We start from the raw sequence: 18,193 nt of genomic DNA on the forward strand, positions 1-18,193 counted from the left end.
TGACCGGGATGGTGAGGGGCCCGGGCGGGGTGTGACCGGGACGGCGAGGGGCCCGGGCGGGGTGTGACCGGGACGGCGAGGGGCCCGGGCGGGGTGTGACCGGGACGGCGAGGGGCCCGGGCGGGGGGTGACCGGGATGGCGAGGGGCCCGGGCGGGGTGTGACCTAGTGGGAGTCCGCTTACCCAGCGTCACCAAGAGAACTTGGGTGCAACTGAGCCGAAAAGCGTCTGCAGTGATTACTTTGCACAGAAGTGTAGTTCCCTCTGCAAGGGCACAGAATCACGACTGGAGAGATGGTAGAGAAGAAACCCTGCGCCTGCCCTTTACCACCTCTAGGTGGAAGGCCTGGTCTAGCCCCTCTAGCTTTCGTGTGGCACAAGGACTCTTCCAAAACATTTTTGCAGGATCTTGTGAAAGCAAAACCAAGGGCAAAATCCAATTTAAAAATGATCTTTCAGGCGCAATAAGGACTGGCTTCAGGATTTTAGACAGGTGTCCTGTCTGCAAAACAGGGGCTCCTGAGGTCAGCCGAGAGGTCTGCCACATCAGCCAGCAGCCGCTTGGTCTGTTCACATGTGAACTATAAATCACTGAAATCAAACAAACCGGAAAGGTCAGCTCCGCTGGCCTGTGGCTCACGGCTCGCACTCTGGGCGGCGCAGAGAGAAGTCACCCATCAGGCAGGCGGTGCTCTTGGACAGCGCTGCTCTGGAACTCTGTTAATTTTTCCAGTTCGCTGTGACACATCTGTCATCACTGTCTCTATTCTTGGCCCCCAGCTCCTGTTGCCTGAGGTTCTGATCTTGCTTTTGCCAACTGTGCCCACAGGACTTAGGAACAAAACCTCACCGTAGGCAACACTTACTGTTGACCTAAAAAGGTAAAGGCATTCGAGCCCTTCCTTTCCATGGAGTGCAGGCTCGGTGCCCGTGAGCAGCTGAGGACAGTGGCTGCTTCCTGTGGCAGGCAGGTGCAGCACGGCCGTGCCCACCTGGACGGTGTGGGGAACGCTGAGGAAGCTTGCACCACATGTCTCCGAAAGCTTCCCAGAGAACCAGATGACAGGCAAAGGTGATTTCTCTGTTCCCAGAGTCTGGGCCCTTTGCTGGCCTTGGTCATTGCCCCGGCAGACGCATCCCGCCTGCAGGGTCCTGTCCTGGCCGCCTGGCTCCCCTGCCCACTTGCCCCCCTGCCATGCACACCCAGCACAGGAGGAGGCAATCTAGAACGCGCTGCCTTTCTCTTGGGGAGATCAGGTCTCTGCGGCTGCAAAGGCCTTGGACAGACATGTCTTCTTTGATGGACAGACAGCCACTAGCCTCCTGGGGTGGCTGTCCCCACCCTGGCTGGCAGCTGAGTGGGCTTCCATCCAGCTGCCAGCACCCAAACGCCTGAGCAAACCTCTGGGCGGGAGAAGCCCACGTTAGCTTCCCACTGTGAAAGCTCCGGCATGCTAACTGGCGGCCAGACGTGGCACCTTCGTTTGAAAGTCTAAAACTGGCCTTTTTCAAATCCTTGTGATTGGGGTCTGCTAACATAAGCTCAAACCAAGGTATATTGTGTGCTTTGAAGATGCAAGTGGAGCGCTCACTTGCATACGAATAAATCACTCTTCAGGGCACGTTGAATAAGCACAACCCTGCAATCGCGGGCTGGCGTTCTGGAATGTGCTTTTGCAGAGATGCCAGTCTAGGTCACCTGGCTGGCATTCACCCGCCCAACATTCAGTCCCGTGACTGCACCCCCAGCACGAGGTATGCAGAAGAGTAGCAGGAGCCCCACTCATGTAAGTCTCGGCCGTGCCCAGCGCCGTGGAGGGCCTCACCGGCCCTATCAGTTTTGATAAGAAGGCACCTTTCATCTCTGCCCAGCTCCAGAACCGGGGGAAGGAGGCCTGTCTTATCCTCCTAAGGGTGTGTATCAAAGAGAAACACTACACCAGAAAGATAAAGAATCAAAGGCAGGCATTTAGCCCAGAAAGCTGACCCCTGCCTGAACTCTTGGGGTCTTTGTCTTGAAGCACCCCAGCTGAGATGTAGAACAGCCCCCCAGGAACAGGCCCGTAGAGCTTTCCCTGAGTGTCCCAAGCCCCAGCAGCAGTGGGGAAATCACTTCCCGGTGTGGGTGGTTTACCCCTCAGCCTCTTGCTTCGGGGTTCGAACAGATGACCCCTCAACAACCCGCGGGCAGATTAGGTACGCTTAGGTTGACCAGCATGCTGCTTCCTCTGGACAGGCTTCCCTTCAGCTGCTCAATTGTCACTTTGATGTTGTCTTTATCCCATACTGACCCTCAGCCCTAGAAAAGTGCCGGTGGCCTGGGACATCAGGACACCACGGGTCGGATGTCCCCAAGAGAACCAGCCACAATGCCCTTGGGTTCGGAATCCCGTCGCCCTGTGCTGGTGAAAGGCGCCTTCTCAAACAGTTTGCGGTTACAGGGAGGGGCGTGACCTGTGGGAGTATTCACCCCACGATTACCCTCGGACCCCCAGTCCCCCGCCGAGCCCTGGGCTCCAAGTTTGGTGCTTCGGTGGGGGAAGTTCACTTCCATGTAATGTTGTCATGAGGCTTTTCTCCACTGGGATTCAGCGTAAAGATAACAGTTTCTGAAGCAAGCATGTACATCCATTTACCATGTATTTCTTTTTCTCAGTCAAGAATAGTCTTTGCACAAAAGTGTCTACCTGTGTGATGGAAAGTCTGTTCCCCAGTGTTTCTCGTGTAAGATGTTCGCACGTGCTGTGCAGTCCCGGCGGTGACACGCCTGGGTCCTGCCTTGCTTGTGCCCCTGACCGCTTCTGAGTCTTCAGGGGGACAGTCAGGAAGCCATGGACACACGTGTCCTCTGGCACGGGACAGGCTGTAAGGGTGACTGCCAAAATGATAAATAGCAAGGGAAACCAATTTCTAACGCTTTGGAAGATAAAGCATGGGGATACTGAGACCAGACGGAACATCCCCTCACCGGCCGTGTCTTGTTCTCTTTGGCAGCAGATGCTGGCCAGCCAGAGAATTTAGCCTCAGGTAGCGCTTTGCTCCAGAGGGGCATGTCCACAGGACGGTTGAGTTCCTGGTCTTCTTGCTGGAGATGGAGGTCATGGCGGTGTTTCGGCCTGTCTGCGCTGACTCCCACCCGGAGCGCGAACACGCACCCAAGGCTATGCTCACGGGCCTCCACACAGGGTCTCTTCAGTTACACCCAGAGCAACCTCAGGAGGGAAATTTGAAGACAGTAATATCCTCATAAACAGCTATAAACAGAAACTGTACACATCTCACACAAGAGCCACTGCCAGCGTTTTATGAGTTAATTATAGAACAGAGAGCTCAGATCTTTGTTTTTAAGTATCTGTCTGGTGGAGGCTCATGCAAGATCCCGAGCCCATGTTGCCTCGGGATCGCCTGTAGTTCCCTACAGCAACAAGATTTTCTCCCCCAAAAAGTCAATATTAGTGAAAACCAAAGGGAAAAATGTGAACCCCAAATCACCTAAAATTTGGAGGCCATTTCAGACAAAAATTCTTACACAGGGAAAAATGTGCTGTTGCCTCGAAGTATTGCCCAACAGGAGACTTGAGAGGGGTTTCAGGTCAGCGCTGCTTGGAAGCCACTCCTCAGACCTGCCCTCGAGGCCCAGTGCCCTGTTCTCCCAGGACAGTGGCAAAGGCATTGAGTCTTGTCCATGGCTTCCTCATCGAACCAACCTGTGTCCCTTAGACGAGACTTTTCCTGCTTGATGGCAGACTGGGAAATTATTCAAGAGTTTTGTCAGCTTACTGTCTTGTGACTTCTGAGAAGCAGAAGTCCTTTAATTCTGTCCCCTTCTGATGTGGTTGTGACATCTGTGGAGCAGGACTCCAGTCTCAGGGGTGGCGGGCACATTGGGACTTGGTGATGGGGCTCTTTTCCACTGGTTGCTCTTCACACCAACCCGGAGGGGCCTTTGGGCTCTGGCCAGAGTGAGGCCACCAGGAGGAGCACCATGAGGCCGAGGGGGTGGCCCTGGCATGGACAACAGCCTGGCACTGAAGGGACATTCCCTCCACCATGAGCTGACAAGCTCATCTGAAAAAACGGGGGTCCCTGCAAGGCCACGACTCACTCATCTGTTCCTCAGAGGCTACCTGAGGCCAAGTCTCACCTGCATGGCGGGTCTGCTCCGGCCTTTCACTGCCTATCAGCCCCTGGCCTTCACATGAGTGGGTGCATGTGAAGGCCAGGAAACATGCCTTGTGAGGACTGTGGCCAAGCCCAGCTTGAAAAGAAGCTTGGTGCCGTGCTTGGTTGCAAAGCACCTTGTGGGACTGATGCGAATACCAAGGCTTGCCCGTCACAAGGTCGAAGATCCTTCTAAGAGCAGCGTCTGCAAGGAGTGCTTCACCTCCCCCAGCAGAGCCTTGTCCCGGGTTTCATGATCTTCATGGAGATGCCTCTGGAAAAAGTCTTCGTCACATGGACGCCAAACAACTTTTGTCTCCATTTTTGACATTTGCTATTTTCTATGCCTAGAATTCAGTCATGCTTCAAACTCCCCTATAAGGCTTGGATATCTCTCAGAGAAATATGTGACAAGATCCAGTGCTGTAATCCGAAAAGATGTTTTTTGGCTTTTTGTTTGGTTTTATTTTTCAATGGCCAGACTTTTCAGTAGGGTAGCATTCCTAAAGCAAAAACTATTTTTAATCAAAAAAGCTTTGCCTTACCCTATAAGGACTGGGCAGTGCAGGGCTGTGTGCTGGCTGCTTGGGATAAGTCAGTGTTCCTTTTCTACTGGCAGAAGCAATGGAAGGGATAATCCTATGGGGTTAGGGGCTGCTAATGTCATCCTGCCTGGGCTTCACTATGAGGAGGGATCGGCCAGAAGAAACAACTGCTGCTCCAAGTGTGTTTATGTCTGCAGCGTCTCCCTAAGTGCCAAGTAACATTGGTTCATGGACATCTGAGACCACAGCTATTGGCACTGTTGCAACCACAGCAAAGCCTTTGCTACCGAGACTGGAGAACCCTGCTGAACTTCCTGGCCAATGTGGGGGATCGAACAAGTGCTTATCGACTCATCTTCTCGAGATCACCTGAAAATGAGCACCAAAGAACTTTCCAGGTGGAAGTTCACAAATAAAGACTCAAAGGATTAGGGACAAGTGACCGCAGTAGGCAAGAAGGGAGACCAGCGCCTCCCTGCTGCTAAAGGGAGCTAAAGTCTCAGTGCTATCAAGCTGTTGCCAGCCACTGCAGCCAGGGAGCCGACCCACAGGGCGCAGCAGACCTCTCCTGTCTCAACCACTGCTCCCCTCGGCAGTGTGTTTCAGTAGATCTACCTTTTCTGCTCCCCCCTCTGTCTCTGGTGAATTCTTTCATCCCACATACTTTGGCCTACCCCCCAGTTCTTGTATGCATAAGTAACTAAAAATACATTAAAAAAAAAAAAAAGGAGATCAAACATAATTTGATGTCCCCAGGGGGAGGAAGGGGGAGTGATTAATTGATTTTAAAAATTAAGTGAAATGATGTACACACACACACACACACATCTCCTTATGTCCCAGGAACAATTTATACAAAACTATGGTTAGCCTAGTAATTATTGCATCTTATGGGTAAGAATTGTTTCAGCATCTTATCTCAACTTTAGGCAACCTAGTAAAAGGAAAGTATCAAATTGGCCCAGTCTTCCCCTCACTACCAGTCAATGGAAGAACTCATACAACATTTCAGAGTGTGAGATTCATTTCAAGAATCTCAAACCCACCCCTTCATGTATCAGGACAATGAACAATACTTTCTGTACTATAGTTAAGGGAATACAAATCCCATAAGCATATATCAAAAAGAACAAATGTGGAACAAACAAAAATTTATTGAAGAAACTGTCCAAAGGACAAAAAAATGAATGGTAATTTTGGGCACTAAGACTAAAACAACTGCAATAGCTTAAAGAACAAAAGGTCAGTGTTCTAACACACATAGAAAGACACAAATGCTGAGGTGGCTGTAAGAAGTGGAGAGAGGGGAAATTATGCTGATTTATTCATCTTTCAATATCCAGGGATTAAAATGTTTCACTTTTCACGGAGAAGCATATGCAATCAAGAAATCGATATGAGAAGCATACCTATCATCAGAGGTTTACGGGAAATGTCAGGATAAGAAAAGGAATAACAGTGAGCTCAGCTGTTGGTGAAGGAAGGACAAAGTCAGGGTTCTGACCACACACCACGCCAGGGTGACTGCAACTCTGCCCCTCCAAGGTCTTTTGTGTTATTAAGAGAGAAACTCTTTGGGGATCTGTCCCCATGATTGCCAGATGTATGTGATTAATTCCCTATGTCTTCATAAGAGAAGCTCCTATCAAACTAATGTAAAGTGAACTTCTTGTGCCTGGTAACTGACACCATCACATATGTCATCATTCATGACGGGAAAACGCTGGAACACTGCTGTGAATCAGCCATCATGAATAAGCCAAGGACCCTACAATCCCGTGTTGCATACAGTGTGGTTTTGCAAGTTCTAACCACAATGGTGAAAGGAGAAGATGCTGAAAGCATGAAGTATTGACAGATACTTCAGTTCACTGTGTAGAGACCCAATCAGAATCCCCACATTATAAAGAATGACAGAGCTAGCTAGCTAGCTAGCTGTGGGATTATCTTATTCACCTCAATATACTCTCTACTGTATACTTCTATAATTTTTGTATGCTGTACCTTGGGCATATATGATCTAGCAAGATTCTTTTTTTTTTTTCTAAATTTATTTGTGCATACAGAACTGGGGTACAGACCAGAAGTGCAGGGGCGGTGAGAGGATTCACCAGAGACAGAGCTGGGAGCAGAACTGGCAGATCGTTGAAGTACACTGCTGAGGGGAGCAGTGGGCGGGTCAGGAGAGGTCTGCTGTGCCATGTGGTCACCTCCAAGTCAGGCGGGAATCGAACTCATGCAAAAGTGACTTTAGCTTCTTAGTGTTGTGCTTTAACCCACTGCGCCACCAGGGAGGGCCTGCAAGATTCTTTTTTAAAGTTGTCCCTGATCTTTTAAGAGCATCATGTGTGTTTCTGTGCTTTGTCATGAACTGCTGGAAAGGCCAGTTACCACAATATCACTTTCTCAGTGCAATGAAGTATATTGACTTTAGCTTTCTCCCTTATGTTTTGAAATTATTCTTTACTATTTTCATAATAAAAATAGTCATTTCTCCTATGAAACAAATGAGAAAATAAACCCCTCAAAAAAAATAGATCTTTTCATAGTCTCCACTTCATTGAGCCCAGAACTCTCTTAATTTTTAAAGCTACCCTGCTGATTCTGATGGTCCCATCTGGAAACCATGGGAGTAGGATTCATAATCTAAAGCATCATCTAAATCTAATCACGTATCATCCTTGTTTAATTCCCAAACGGAAAAACAAAGAGATCACCAGCCCAGTTTCAGAAACTCATCACAGTACCCCACATAACCAGCAGCAGATCTGGCTGACTTCTGCCCTGGCCACCCAGTCATCCCCCCGGGATCTTCACCAGCCACCTGCTATCCCGGCCTGGCACAGTGTGAAGACCGTCCCAGTCTCTGAGACCACTGTGCTTAGAAATCCACAAGGATATGGGCAAGAGTATCCTGTTGCAGAAATGCCCACGGGGCCGTGGAAGCAGGAAACGGTGCAGTGTATGCTGGCCATGCTTGAGTCTTTTGTCCTAGGGCAAGTTGCCAACTGCTGCTGTCATCTGTGGCCATTTGGGGAGAGTCCCAAGTATTGCAAACAGCGAAGGAAGCTCCCGTGGGTGAATGTGGTCCACACGTGCTGTGCAGATAGCAATCCAAGCTGCCTTCGTCCGCTGGGGCTGCTGTAATTAAGTGCTCAGACCCTGGTGGATACACATCCCCACAGCAAGAAGACTCTGAAGGTGTGAGGGCAACCCCCCCACCCCCCCGCCGGCCTCTCTTCGGCTCCTGGTGGCTGGCATCTTGGCTCCTCCGCTTATAGACGCGTTCACCCGTCTCTGTCTCCTGTCTGCACACAGCTCCCCTATCTGCACATCTGTCTCTGAAGTTCCCACTTTGTAAGACCCAGCACACTGGTTCAGGCGCCCACCTGCTGCAGTATGATCTTAACCAGTAACATCTACACTGCGGGGCCTGGGAGTGGGGGCCTCAATGTCTTGATTATGGTGCAGCACATCATGGCACATATCAGTGGAGCTTTCTGGAGTTTGGGCAGCTCGTTCTTTCAGCCAGAGAGAAGGGGCCTCGTTAGTTCAATTTCTGCACCGCCCCCCCCCCCACGGCTCTGACGCTCCCCTGAGGGTGTGACGCACTGGGTTTTGGTGGAGGGCACCACCCGGGCCTCTGAGAGAGGGTGGAGATGAGCTTCAGTGGGTGCTGTTTGTCTCTACAGGTTACATCGAAGCTGCTGTCATTCCCGCTGGAGCTCGAAGGATCCGTGTCGTGGAGGATAAACCTGCCCACAGTTTTCTGGGTAAATCAAGAGTGATTTGACTCACGATTTATGTTCTGAGAACTGATGCGGTGGTCAGGCTGGTGGTCCAGCTCCTCACCATCCTCCAGTCGTCAGCTTCCCACTGTGTCCAGCTGGAACCACCTGGGGGCACTGCCACTTTTGGCTGAACAACAGCTCTTCCAAAGGTGGCACCCAGGGCCGGGGGTGTCAGTAGGGAAGGAAGGGGATGGGGTCTGACAGGAGCTGTGTGCATTTAGAGTGACTTAAGTCCCCCCCCCCCCAGGGGAGCTTGGCAGCCTCACCCCACAGGATGGGTCATTCGCCCACCACAGGAAGCCCTTTTAAGCTCTCGGGGGGGTATGCCATAGTCAGAAAGAGTGACTGCCTAAATCTAATGGAAACCGAAAGGAACAATGGTTTCCTCTGTTCTCTTCAGGCTCAGACACCTGAGCCTTCCTGTAGAAGGCTGGCTTCCATGCAGATGGTCTGTACTCCTTCCACAGAACCATGCTAAGAGCCTCGAAAGAGCCATTTGGCCAGCCTCCACCTTAGCCAGGGAACAGCCTCCAAGTCCATCCTAAGCTCAGCTCCCAGTCTCCCTGTCCGCCCCAGCAAAGACCCCAGTGCTTGAGCTCCGGAGTGGTCAGACTGCGGCCAGCACATAGAGGACTGCTCTGAGCTCACTCCCTGGGGCTGATGCTGTGTCCTGTGTCCTTCCCCTGACCTCCCCGTTCCTGCCTGGGCTTCGATTTCAAGCTGGAGGTGGCTGATCTCCTGGTCTGCCTTTCCTGGCAGGGTGGGGACAGGGTCTCTTGTTTCCACGTGTCCACGGCAAACAGCCCCCTAGGCTGCCCCGGCTACCCTGCCACGTCCCCTGAAGATCTTCCTGCTGCTGTGGGAAGGACCCTGGGGTCACTCAGGTCACTGTCTACGTTGGTCTTCAGCGCGTCTTCCACCTCCCTGACACGGACACTGTCCCGTCCAGCCTGGCACGCCTCTCTGCAGCTGTGCCACCTGTCGCTCTACAAATGAAGCGATGCTCACAGATGCTTTCAGAAACAGGACCATGTGGGGCTCTGGCAGCTTCTTCAAGGTGAAGGCCTTCAGCCCAGTTCTCAAAGAGCCCACCCCTCTCTTTCTGCCCATCTAAGGAAATAGAGTCAAGTTCACTGGCATTTGCTACAGAAACCCCACCCCCCAAAAAATTACTGCTCCAAACTGGCACATTGGTCCTCCCCTGGCTGAGACAACTGCTATCTGGGGGTCCTGGGCCCCTCTGGGAAGCCAACATCACCTTTGACCTTTACCTTGTTCACAAACCATGTCCCCAGTATCCCGTGAGCAGCTCAGTTCCCAGGTCGCCTTCAGCTCCACCTCTGAAACAAGGCCCTTGGCTTCCCATCATGGCTTCCAGCACTCCCCAGCATCCTTCTCCCCCTGACCCCAGCCCCAGGCATCTGAGGAGAGCAGGAATGTTTTCTTTTTCCTTTTCTGTGACAGAAAGAATAACAGAAGTCAGTCAGGAGCCTGGCAATTACCTAACTCCAATCCTGAGAGTAAAAATGACATTTTCACTAGAACTCACCTTAGGGCCAACATGTAACAGCCAGTGGATGCAGCCAGCCTGGGGGTGAGGGGTGGCTTCAAGATGGTCCTTGACAGCTCCTGCAGCCTGGCACTGCCCACGCGGAGGGCCACACTTAGCCAACATCAGAGCTCCTGACACTGAGTCCTGCTCTGCTTACAGACCTAAGCCCCAAATGCGTGGCCTGGGATCGCTATGCCTGCTTCACAGACCGAGGGGCACCCTGGGATCGCTATGCCTGCTTTACACACCGAGGGGCACCCTGAAGAGCAGGGGTTCAGCAGCTCATGTGCATTCCCCACTTCATCTGAGTCAGCTGCAGTTCATAGAAGAGCGCAGAATTTCTCTGAGATGTTCCATCACAGCCAGAGACCCACGGGTGGGGACCATTTTGTACTGGAGAACACATGGACACTGGCCTGTTGCTAGTCCTCTGTTATGGGGACTTCAGAGACGAACCCCCATCCCAAGCAGACCGGCTCAGTGTCTCGGGGCACCTTCTCGGCTGCCCCAGCGCACAGGGCCTCCGTGGGGGCCAGCTTTCACCCCCGTCTCACCCACAGACCATGATACCAGGCTCCCAGGGCTTGCTGTGTGCCCAGGAGCGAGACTGAAGGTGGTCCACGCTCATTTTGCTTCTCAGGTTATTTCAAACAAGCCTCGTTTCCACTTGGAGCTGGGTGCTTTGGAAGCTAACCAGGGTAACTCTGAATTACTGTTGCATTCACTGGGAGCAGTTCCTAAAGAATTCCACCCCACCTACCTTCAGCCCACGCTGCCTGGCTGTCTGTGCAAAACCACCTGGAACAGGAAATGCCTCCACAGTTTGCATCCATAGTAAGAATGGCGCTGGCAGAACTCCGAGTGGAAATAAAAGGCACTGACTCAGTGCCAGCACTAGAAGTAGGTTGACGGCAGGTCAGGTCTTCCAGTGGAATCTGAGACGCAAGGAGCCCGACAGAACTTGCCTCTGCACGGCGCCTGCAGTCGGAGGGCCCCGGACAGGTCGGGGCCTCTGCCCCCGGCCGACTCGGAATAGGAGAAGGCCCTCCCCTCCACAGCACCCTCTCCCCGACTCCCAGAATGTCTCATCACCTTCACGCAAAGCTCTCAGGAGTCCAGGGAGGCTGTCTCCATGTCCCCAGAGAGAAAGGAGCTGGGGGTAGAAACGGACATTCGCCAGGAGACTTTGCATTCTGGCCACTGAAGAGGCCTTGTAGCAGCAGGAGTGTGCATCCCCACCCGCCACTGCACACCAGTGTCTGTAGCTGTGAAGAAGCTTCTCATGGCTTCTGAGCAAAATACACAAATCAAACACTGTGATACTCTGGACAGGGGTGTAAAACATCCAGCCTCCAGCTCGGGCAGATCCCACTGATTGATTTATCTGCCAGCAAATCACAACTTCAGCTGTCACGCATTGAAGCAGGTCACTGTTTTTAACTCAAAGTGTTTTTTTTTTTTTAAAGATTTATTTATTTGTACATACAGAACTGGGGTACAGGCCAGAGGCTCAGGGGCGGCGAGAGGGTTCACCAGAGACAGAGTGGGGAGCAGAGCAGGCAGATCCATGAAGTACACTGCTGAGGGGAGCAGCGGGCGGGTCAGGAGAGGTCTGCCGCGCCATGTGGTCACCTCCGGGGCAGGCGGGGATCGAACTCATGCGGAAGCGGCTTTAGCTTCTCAGTGCTGTGCTTTAACCCGCTGCGCCACCAGGGAGGGCCACTCAAAGTGTTTTTAAGTCAAAGCATGTGCAGTCGTTTTGATAAATTTCCAGGCCCGCAAATCCTAGTTTCAAATACCAGCTAATCTCAAAGTGCTTGCCAAGGGGGCTTGCATCTACCCACTGATGTCCCAGGGTCAAGAGAGGAAGGAGCCTAAGGGCCCCGAACGTGGCTAATTTGGAACACCTTCTTTACGAGAAGCAGAGCAGCATCGTGTGCAGGTCCGTGGAGAAGCACGAGGGTCCTGGAGCCTTGCCTCACCTGCTCTGCCGGCCCGGCCTGCGGCGTGGCCATGGACGCCGATGCACCAGAGGGGGCCCTGCGTTCTCTGGAGCTGCTCGGCCCCCAGAGTGGTCTCACTGGACTCCATGTGGCACATGTTTACCCTCGGTCTTCTGATCGAATCCCTCAGGCAGTGGACTGGCCCACACGTGCGTCAGGCGCTACATTGACATGATAGAGCAGGCACTTCCCACGTCTCCGTGACCTGCACCTCGTGAACCTTGCAGACTCATGACGCCCCTAGAAGCCACAGGTGTGCCGCACCCCGCACTGCAGGGAACTGCTGACCGACTTTCAACTTTGCTTCTGGTTTCCTCTCCCTGCAAAATGCATGAAGAGACAGGGTCCTGATGGGCTGTCCTGAGGAAGGGGCTCTGGCTCTCCAGGGGGGCCAGCTGACAGATGCGGAGCTGTGGTTACAGTGCCTGGGAAGTGCAGTGCTGGCGGAGAGGGTTGCAAGCAGACTGGGGTGTGCAAAGTTTATTCCATCTGGGACCATGAGTGCACACACGCCCCACCCCCTGAAGCTAGCTGGGAGAGTGGGAGATTCTACCACCAGCACCTCCAGCGGAGGACCCTCAAAGCAAAGAAGGACAGGTGCTTCGGTGTGCAGCCGTGCATGGCCCGCCAGAGCTGATGGTTGGCATCTCTGGCCAGCTCTACGCTCGGCAAGGTCACAGTGTGGCCGTTCTGCCTCGGACGGCCTGAGCGCTGTCCACCGTGACGTCGGCCAGCGTGCTCGTCTCCAGCCTCCAGCACCCGGATGTTCTCTCTCCCACTCAGCTGCTAGCCTTGCTCTGGAACAGCCCCGCAGCCACAGCCTGCCTCTCCCTTCCTTCCCCGTCTGTGTAAAGAAGAGAAATACTCCTTGACCTTAGAGTGCTGGGAAATCTGAAGGGGTAACAGCATTTAAAGGAGCTTTGGCAAGAGCACACCCAATCAGTGGCGGTTTGCAGGTCACAGCAGAGGAAGAGCAAAACCCCAGCAGAAATGGTGAGTCTCCCAGCACCCTCTCTCTCAGCAGCTGGGAAGCTCCAAAGCAGGTAGCCCCTCTTGGAGGGAAACGCTGGACTGCAGCTGGCGCATCTCTTTTCTCAGCTTCCCTGGAGTCGTGCAGTCAGGCCCCAGCCACTGGGGCACGCAAGGGCCGGGAATCTGCTCTCTGGGATCAGAGTCTTCGGTCTGGACTCTCTTGGCGCCTCCTGTGTGCCTCTGTGCAAGGAGTCCTGGGGAGCCCCTCTGTGTGGGCCAGGGAACAGGGCCGGGCACTGGGACTAGTGTCCCAGAGGTGAGGGGCAGAGGCCCTGCACACACGCCAGCCCCAGCTGCTTATGGACCTGCCTGGGCCTGACCCGCCGAGGGCTCATGAATGCAGGGATAAAACACACCCCTTTCCATTGGACTGTCATCATCCCAAATCTGTTAATATGGGCATCGCCCCAAATCTGTTTATTTGTGACCTTCGTCAGCAGGGAATAGGCCCAGCTGAGGCCCCGAGAGGACTGATGGACCCAGCAGCAGCCCAAAGTGATTTCAAGCATTCAGGGCACCAGGGGGCTCCATTGCCTCATGCAGAGCGTGGGCATTGCTGGACGCTGCTGGGACTGGCGCTGTTCTGAAGTGCCAGCAAGACGTGCTGTTGCTTCATGTCACTGACCGCCTTTTAAAGAAGTTAGTTCACATCTTTCCTAAGTAACAAAACAAACCAACAGGCAACTTCACCGCAGACTGCTCTTCTCTTGAGAACAACGAGTCATCCAGAAACCTGGGTGGGGGGGACCCTGGTTAGCCCCCATCACCCTAAATCCATGGCTTGTTTGAAAAACCAGATCTCTGCTTATACAAAATGCTGATTTCCTGTCTCTTCCTGCACCTTTCGACCAAGGTGAGGCCCACAGGCCTGGATACAAGGTGCAGGCTGAGTGTCCGCAGGCGTGGACTGGCCATTACCACGTCTGGGCACGGCTCAGGTATCCAGACCCAGCATGGGATGGAATGATGCTGTTACTTGAAGGCACACACTCGCCTTTCTCACAGAGGGGGATCCTCAGATTCCCCCCAGAGAGCGGAGTCAGGCTTTCTCCCCAAGAAGCCCAGGCAGGCGGGGAGTGGAAGACGCTGCCGTGTGTCTGGACCCTCTAGCCCGCCAGTCTCTTCCCCCAGTCTCTGCCAAAGATAGAAGCCAGACAGCAACCTCACTTGTCCGCACCTCTGAGTTCTAATTGGATCATCTCATAAAAGCTTTAACTATAAAAAATAAATAAATAAAAATTTAAAAGCCCCAGGCAGGTGACAAAGAACGGAGCCAGTGCGTTTCACTAAAGCAGCCAAACCTGCTTGGACACATTAAAACGGGATTCACTCCTCAGGCTGAAAACCCACTGCCCTGTAAGTCCGGCGAAGTGACCGTGGTCTCTGGGACCTGACCCCAAGGGGGCAGCCCAGGTAGGGCTGTGCAGCGGTCAGGACAGCCCCTGCCCAGACATTCTGTGCGTCTCACACCGTCTGCGCCCTGCCAACCAGCTCTGCCCTGGGGTACAACAGACACATCTCTTCGCCCCCCACCACATTCTCTTCACAGACAATGACTCCTGATTCCACGGTCTTCCATTTTCTTTGCAGCTCTCAAAGACTCCAGTAAGAGATCCATCAACAGCGACTGGAAGATAGAGCTCCCTGGAGAATTCCAGATCGCCGGCACCACTGTCCGCTACGTCAGGAGAGGCCTGTGGGAGAAAATTTCTGCCAAGGGACCAACCAAAATACCCCTGCATTTGATGGTAACCGGCTGTGCATGTATGTTGTCTCGAGACTGACAGCTCGAGAGATCTCTGGTGTACCCCTTCCCCAGGTGCTTCGGGTGGGGGCGTACCTGATTCCTGGTGGTCCTGCTGGCTACCTGCTGCTCCAACCCCTGTCCTGGTTTTCCCTTTTCTACAACTGACCCCTGAGCAACACAGGCTTGAATGCACGGGATCACTTACTTAGACTTGGATTTTCTTCCTGCCTACAGTTCCACATCCACGAATTCCGCCAGCCAAAGGTGTTGATGGTCGGGATGCTCGGATGTGGAAGCTTTTAAAGGGGCATCTGCTCTAAGTTCTGTGTGGGTCTTGCACTGGGAGGGGGTTGGTACCTTAGCCTCACTGCTCAACAGTCATCTCTTTTGCTGCACGCTTAGGGTTCTCCCGTCTCCAGACTTCTCCCTGACTCCCCTGGCAGAGCGCCCATCTTTTTAGGAGGGCTCCCTCCAGGAAGGAAATGCTCAGCCCTGAGGCAGCCAGGGAGACTTGGCCTCATTTAGCAGACAGCCTGCTCAAAAGTCTGTGTTTTTCTATCAGATGGCAGAGATCTGCCCCGCCGTGTATATATCCACGTTGGAAACTACCTTTTGGAAATGAATTGTTGATTCTATTTCCAAACCAACATCACTCAGATTTTCCAGACTCAGCTTGCAACAAGCGTGCGGGAGTGAGGAGAAACCAGGTTCTAGGGGAATATTTCCTTCCCGGTGGTCCCAGAAAGCCCACACCCAAGTCAGGGCGCCCATCTTACCTGCTGTCTCAGAGACAACTCCCGGGAACCACTTCAGCATCCGGTTTTGCATCTTGTTAAGAATCTTAAGATCTCCAGGGAAAGGAATGCTACCGTTTCCTTTTTGGGGTCCAGGAATTCTCATGGCTAACTTCTGGCTGCTCATAATTATTGATTCCATGTTTCCTTCCAATGAACGGGATTTGTGGCCTCTGGAGTGTCTGTCATCAAAGCACATTTTGTCCTCAGTGCTTGCCAAAGGCTCTACTTGGAAGTTCTTTTTCCCCATTAATTTGTGGTCTCTGGCAACCTGCAGCCATTCAAGGTTAGGTGATACCCTAAAGACTCCCTGGCCGCCTCCCCAGGAGTCTCCCGAGGGGCCCACTGTGCGCATGCGCACCAGCATCCACCGCAACGTTACCTCCCGCTGCGGCCCCGCGCTGCGTACGATTTCTGTGTGAATTGCTCAGTGGAGGTGCTGACTTACACGCTGTGTAGGAGTCAGATGTCACCTCCCACGTCTTCAGATGTAGGCACCTCCCCGCACCCCCATCAGAGCACCGAGACCCTGCAAAACAGAGCAGGCAACTGGAAAATGACTCCCACCTGCCAGAGCAAATTCAGCCCCCACGTCTATGGCAGACTTATTCTTGCAAGTTGATTTCTGGGACCCAAGAATCTGTACCTGTGCTGAGATGGTTTCTTAGTCTAAGCCCTTAAAGCAAGTCCTGTTCTGCTTTGAAAGCAATTACTCAGAGGGACTCAAAGAGGAAGCCACAGAGGAGACAAAGCCCTCACGCCGTCACCTGTCAGCACACGCTGGTTCTGCGTCCTGCAGCAAAAGCCAGGTGGGGTGTTTCCGTGCCCGCCGTGGAGCTGCCCTGACTGTGGGCAACATCAACACGCTAAGCAGATACACAGCCTGGGTCGCTGAGCCCTGGATAGGCGGAGCAGAGTGGCTGAGAAGACAGCGTGCTCAGGTTCCGGCCTCGGAAGCGGAATCGCTTTTCTGCCCTTCAATACGATTGTTATTTCAAGTGTTTTTTTTTTTTTTTAATTCAGAAACAAAGGTGCCCTTCTGCCTCTAAAGAGAAGGCCATCCTTCCCAAACTGGGGTCACACAGTGCTTGCAGGCTTAGGAGCACCCTAGAGCCTTTGGGTCCTGCGTTTGACACCAGTTGTATACAGGCACACCCGTGATATGTGCTCCGGAACTGCAGAAGATTGGTTTCATCTGGGTTCCCCATTCACCAGTCTTATCCCATCTGAGCTAATGACGCCTCTTTCAAAGAGGTATTAAAAAAAAACAAAAACTGGAGGCATTTTTTCCAAATGCATTACTGCAAGTCTGTGTCTTGAAGAAGCGGGTGTCTGCGCAGTGCAGGCCACTCTAACCCCACCTCCCACCCTGCACCCAAGCCCTGGCTGGCTGGGAGATGCCGGGAAAGAAGAGGGCCGCTGCCTCTGGCACTTGCCTCTGGCCTCCCAAGTCAGGCCCGGGCACCCTGCCTTCAGCAGCCTCCGCCCGCTCTCCAGGACCTCCGTGCCTGGAAGTGAGCTTCCGGCTGCTTCGACCCAGGAGCACCCATGGGAGGCTCCATAACTGTCCTAAAGCACATGACCCAGGCCTGGCCTGGTGCCCGCAAGAGGCCTGGTATTGCTCCATTATGTGCAGAGACGTGAAACCAGCGGAGCATCTTGTGGTACTAACCAGCGAGCAGATTTAGGCTGCAGGACAACTCCCCGCCTCCTCCCCTCCCCCCGACCCCGGCCCCTGGCCTAGGCCCTGAGCCAGGCCGCTGCAAGGGCCATGTGTTCCTCCTAGCTCTGCCACAGCGAGAGCTGCCCTGCCGTGCCCTGTGAGTGCCCAGCGCCCGACCCCCCAGACACACTGAGGCAGGCAACGGGTGCTGGGGAGCTGAAGGGAAGCTCGCTGCAAAGAATGAGAGTAGCCTAGTTGCTCAGGTGCCTTTTCAGGTAAAAAGCAGCATATTCTTGGCTGTTTGGTCTGCAAGGGAAGCGTCTCAGGTGGGCGGGGGAAGGGAGCGGCTGTCCTTGCTAAGTGCAGTTAGAGGCCACCACCCCTGCCCCGCGGGCTGCTCCCATCCCCTCTCCAGAAAGAAAGAGAGGAACTACTTGGCGGGGTTTGTGCACACGGCCGCACCGCCCGGGGTGGTGTATGCGGGGACCCCAGGGTAAAATAAAGGAGGACCCCATGATGGGGCCTGGTTGGAAACCCCGGAAAGAACTGGTCACCCCTGTAGGGAAAGAGCCATGTGGGGTGCGTCTGCCTGTTCAGCCACCTGTGGGCTGTCGCTCTGTTTTAAAGTCGCCTTTTATTTTGTCGCTGATGCAGGTGTTGTTATTTCATGACCAAAATTATGGAATTCATTATGAATACACCGTTCCTGTAAATCATACAGCCGAAAATCAGAGTGAGCCAGAAAAACCCCAGGACTCTCTGTTCCTCTGGACCCACAGCGGCTGGGACGGGTGCAGCGTGCAGTGCGGAGGCGGTGAGCAGCCCCGGGCCCTGTGCGGGGTGTCCTGGGGGGCGGTGAGCAGCCCCGGGCCCTGTGCGGGGTGTCCTGGGGGGCGGTGAGCAGC

The 18,193-nt window shown here is 53.5% G+C and overlaps 1 protein-coding gene across 1 annotated transcript in view; it reads left to right on the forward strand.

Annotated features, from left to right (window-relative positions):
* The window catches only part of ADAMTS17 (ADAM metallopeptidase with thrombospondin type 1 motif, 17), a 195,371-nt gene that overhangs the window by 143,782 nt on the left and 33,396 nt on the right, over positions 1 to 18,193 (forward strand). The window contains exons 16-18 of the mRNA XM_004692959.1: positions 8,399 to 8,479; positions 14,675 to 14,832; positions 17,943 to 18,102. Coding sequence (XP_004693016.1) covers positions 8,399 to 8,479; positions 14,675 to 14,832; positions 17,943 to 18,102 — 399 coding nt within the window. The remainder of the gene's footprint in view (positions 1 to 8,398; positions 8,480 to 14,674; positions 14,833 to 17,942; positions 18,103 to 18,193) is intronic.

The sequence above is a fragment of the Condylura cristata genome, unplaced genomic scaffold (genome assembly GCF_000260355.1).
Source record: "Condylura cristata isolate star-nosed mole 26May11 unplaced genomic scaffold, ConCri1.0 scaffold00035, whole genome shotgun sequence".
Taxonomy (NCBI): Eukaryota; Metazoa; Chordata; class Mammalia; order Eulipotyphla; family Talpidae; genus Condylura; species Condylura cristata.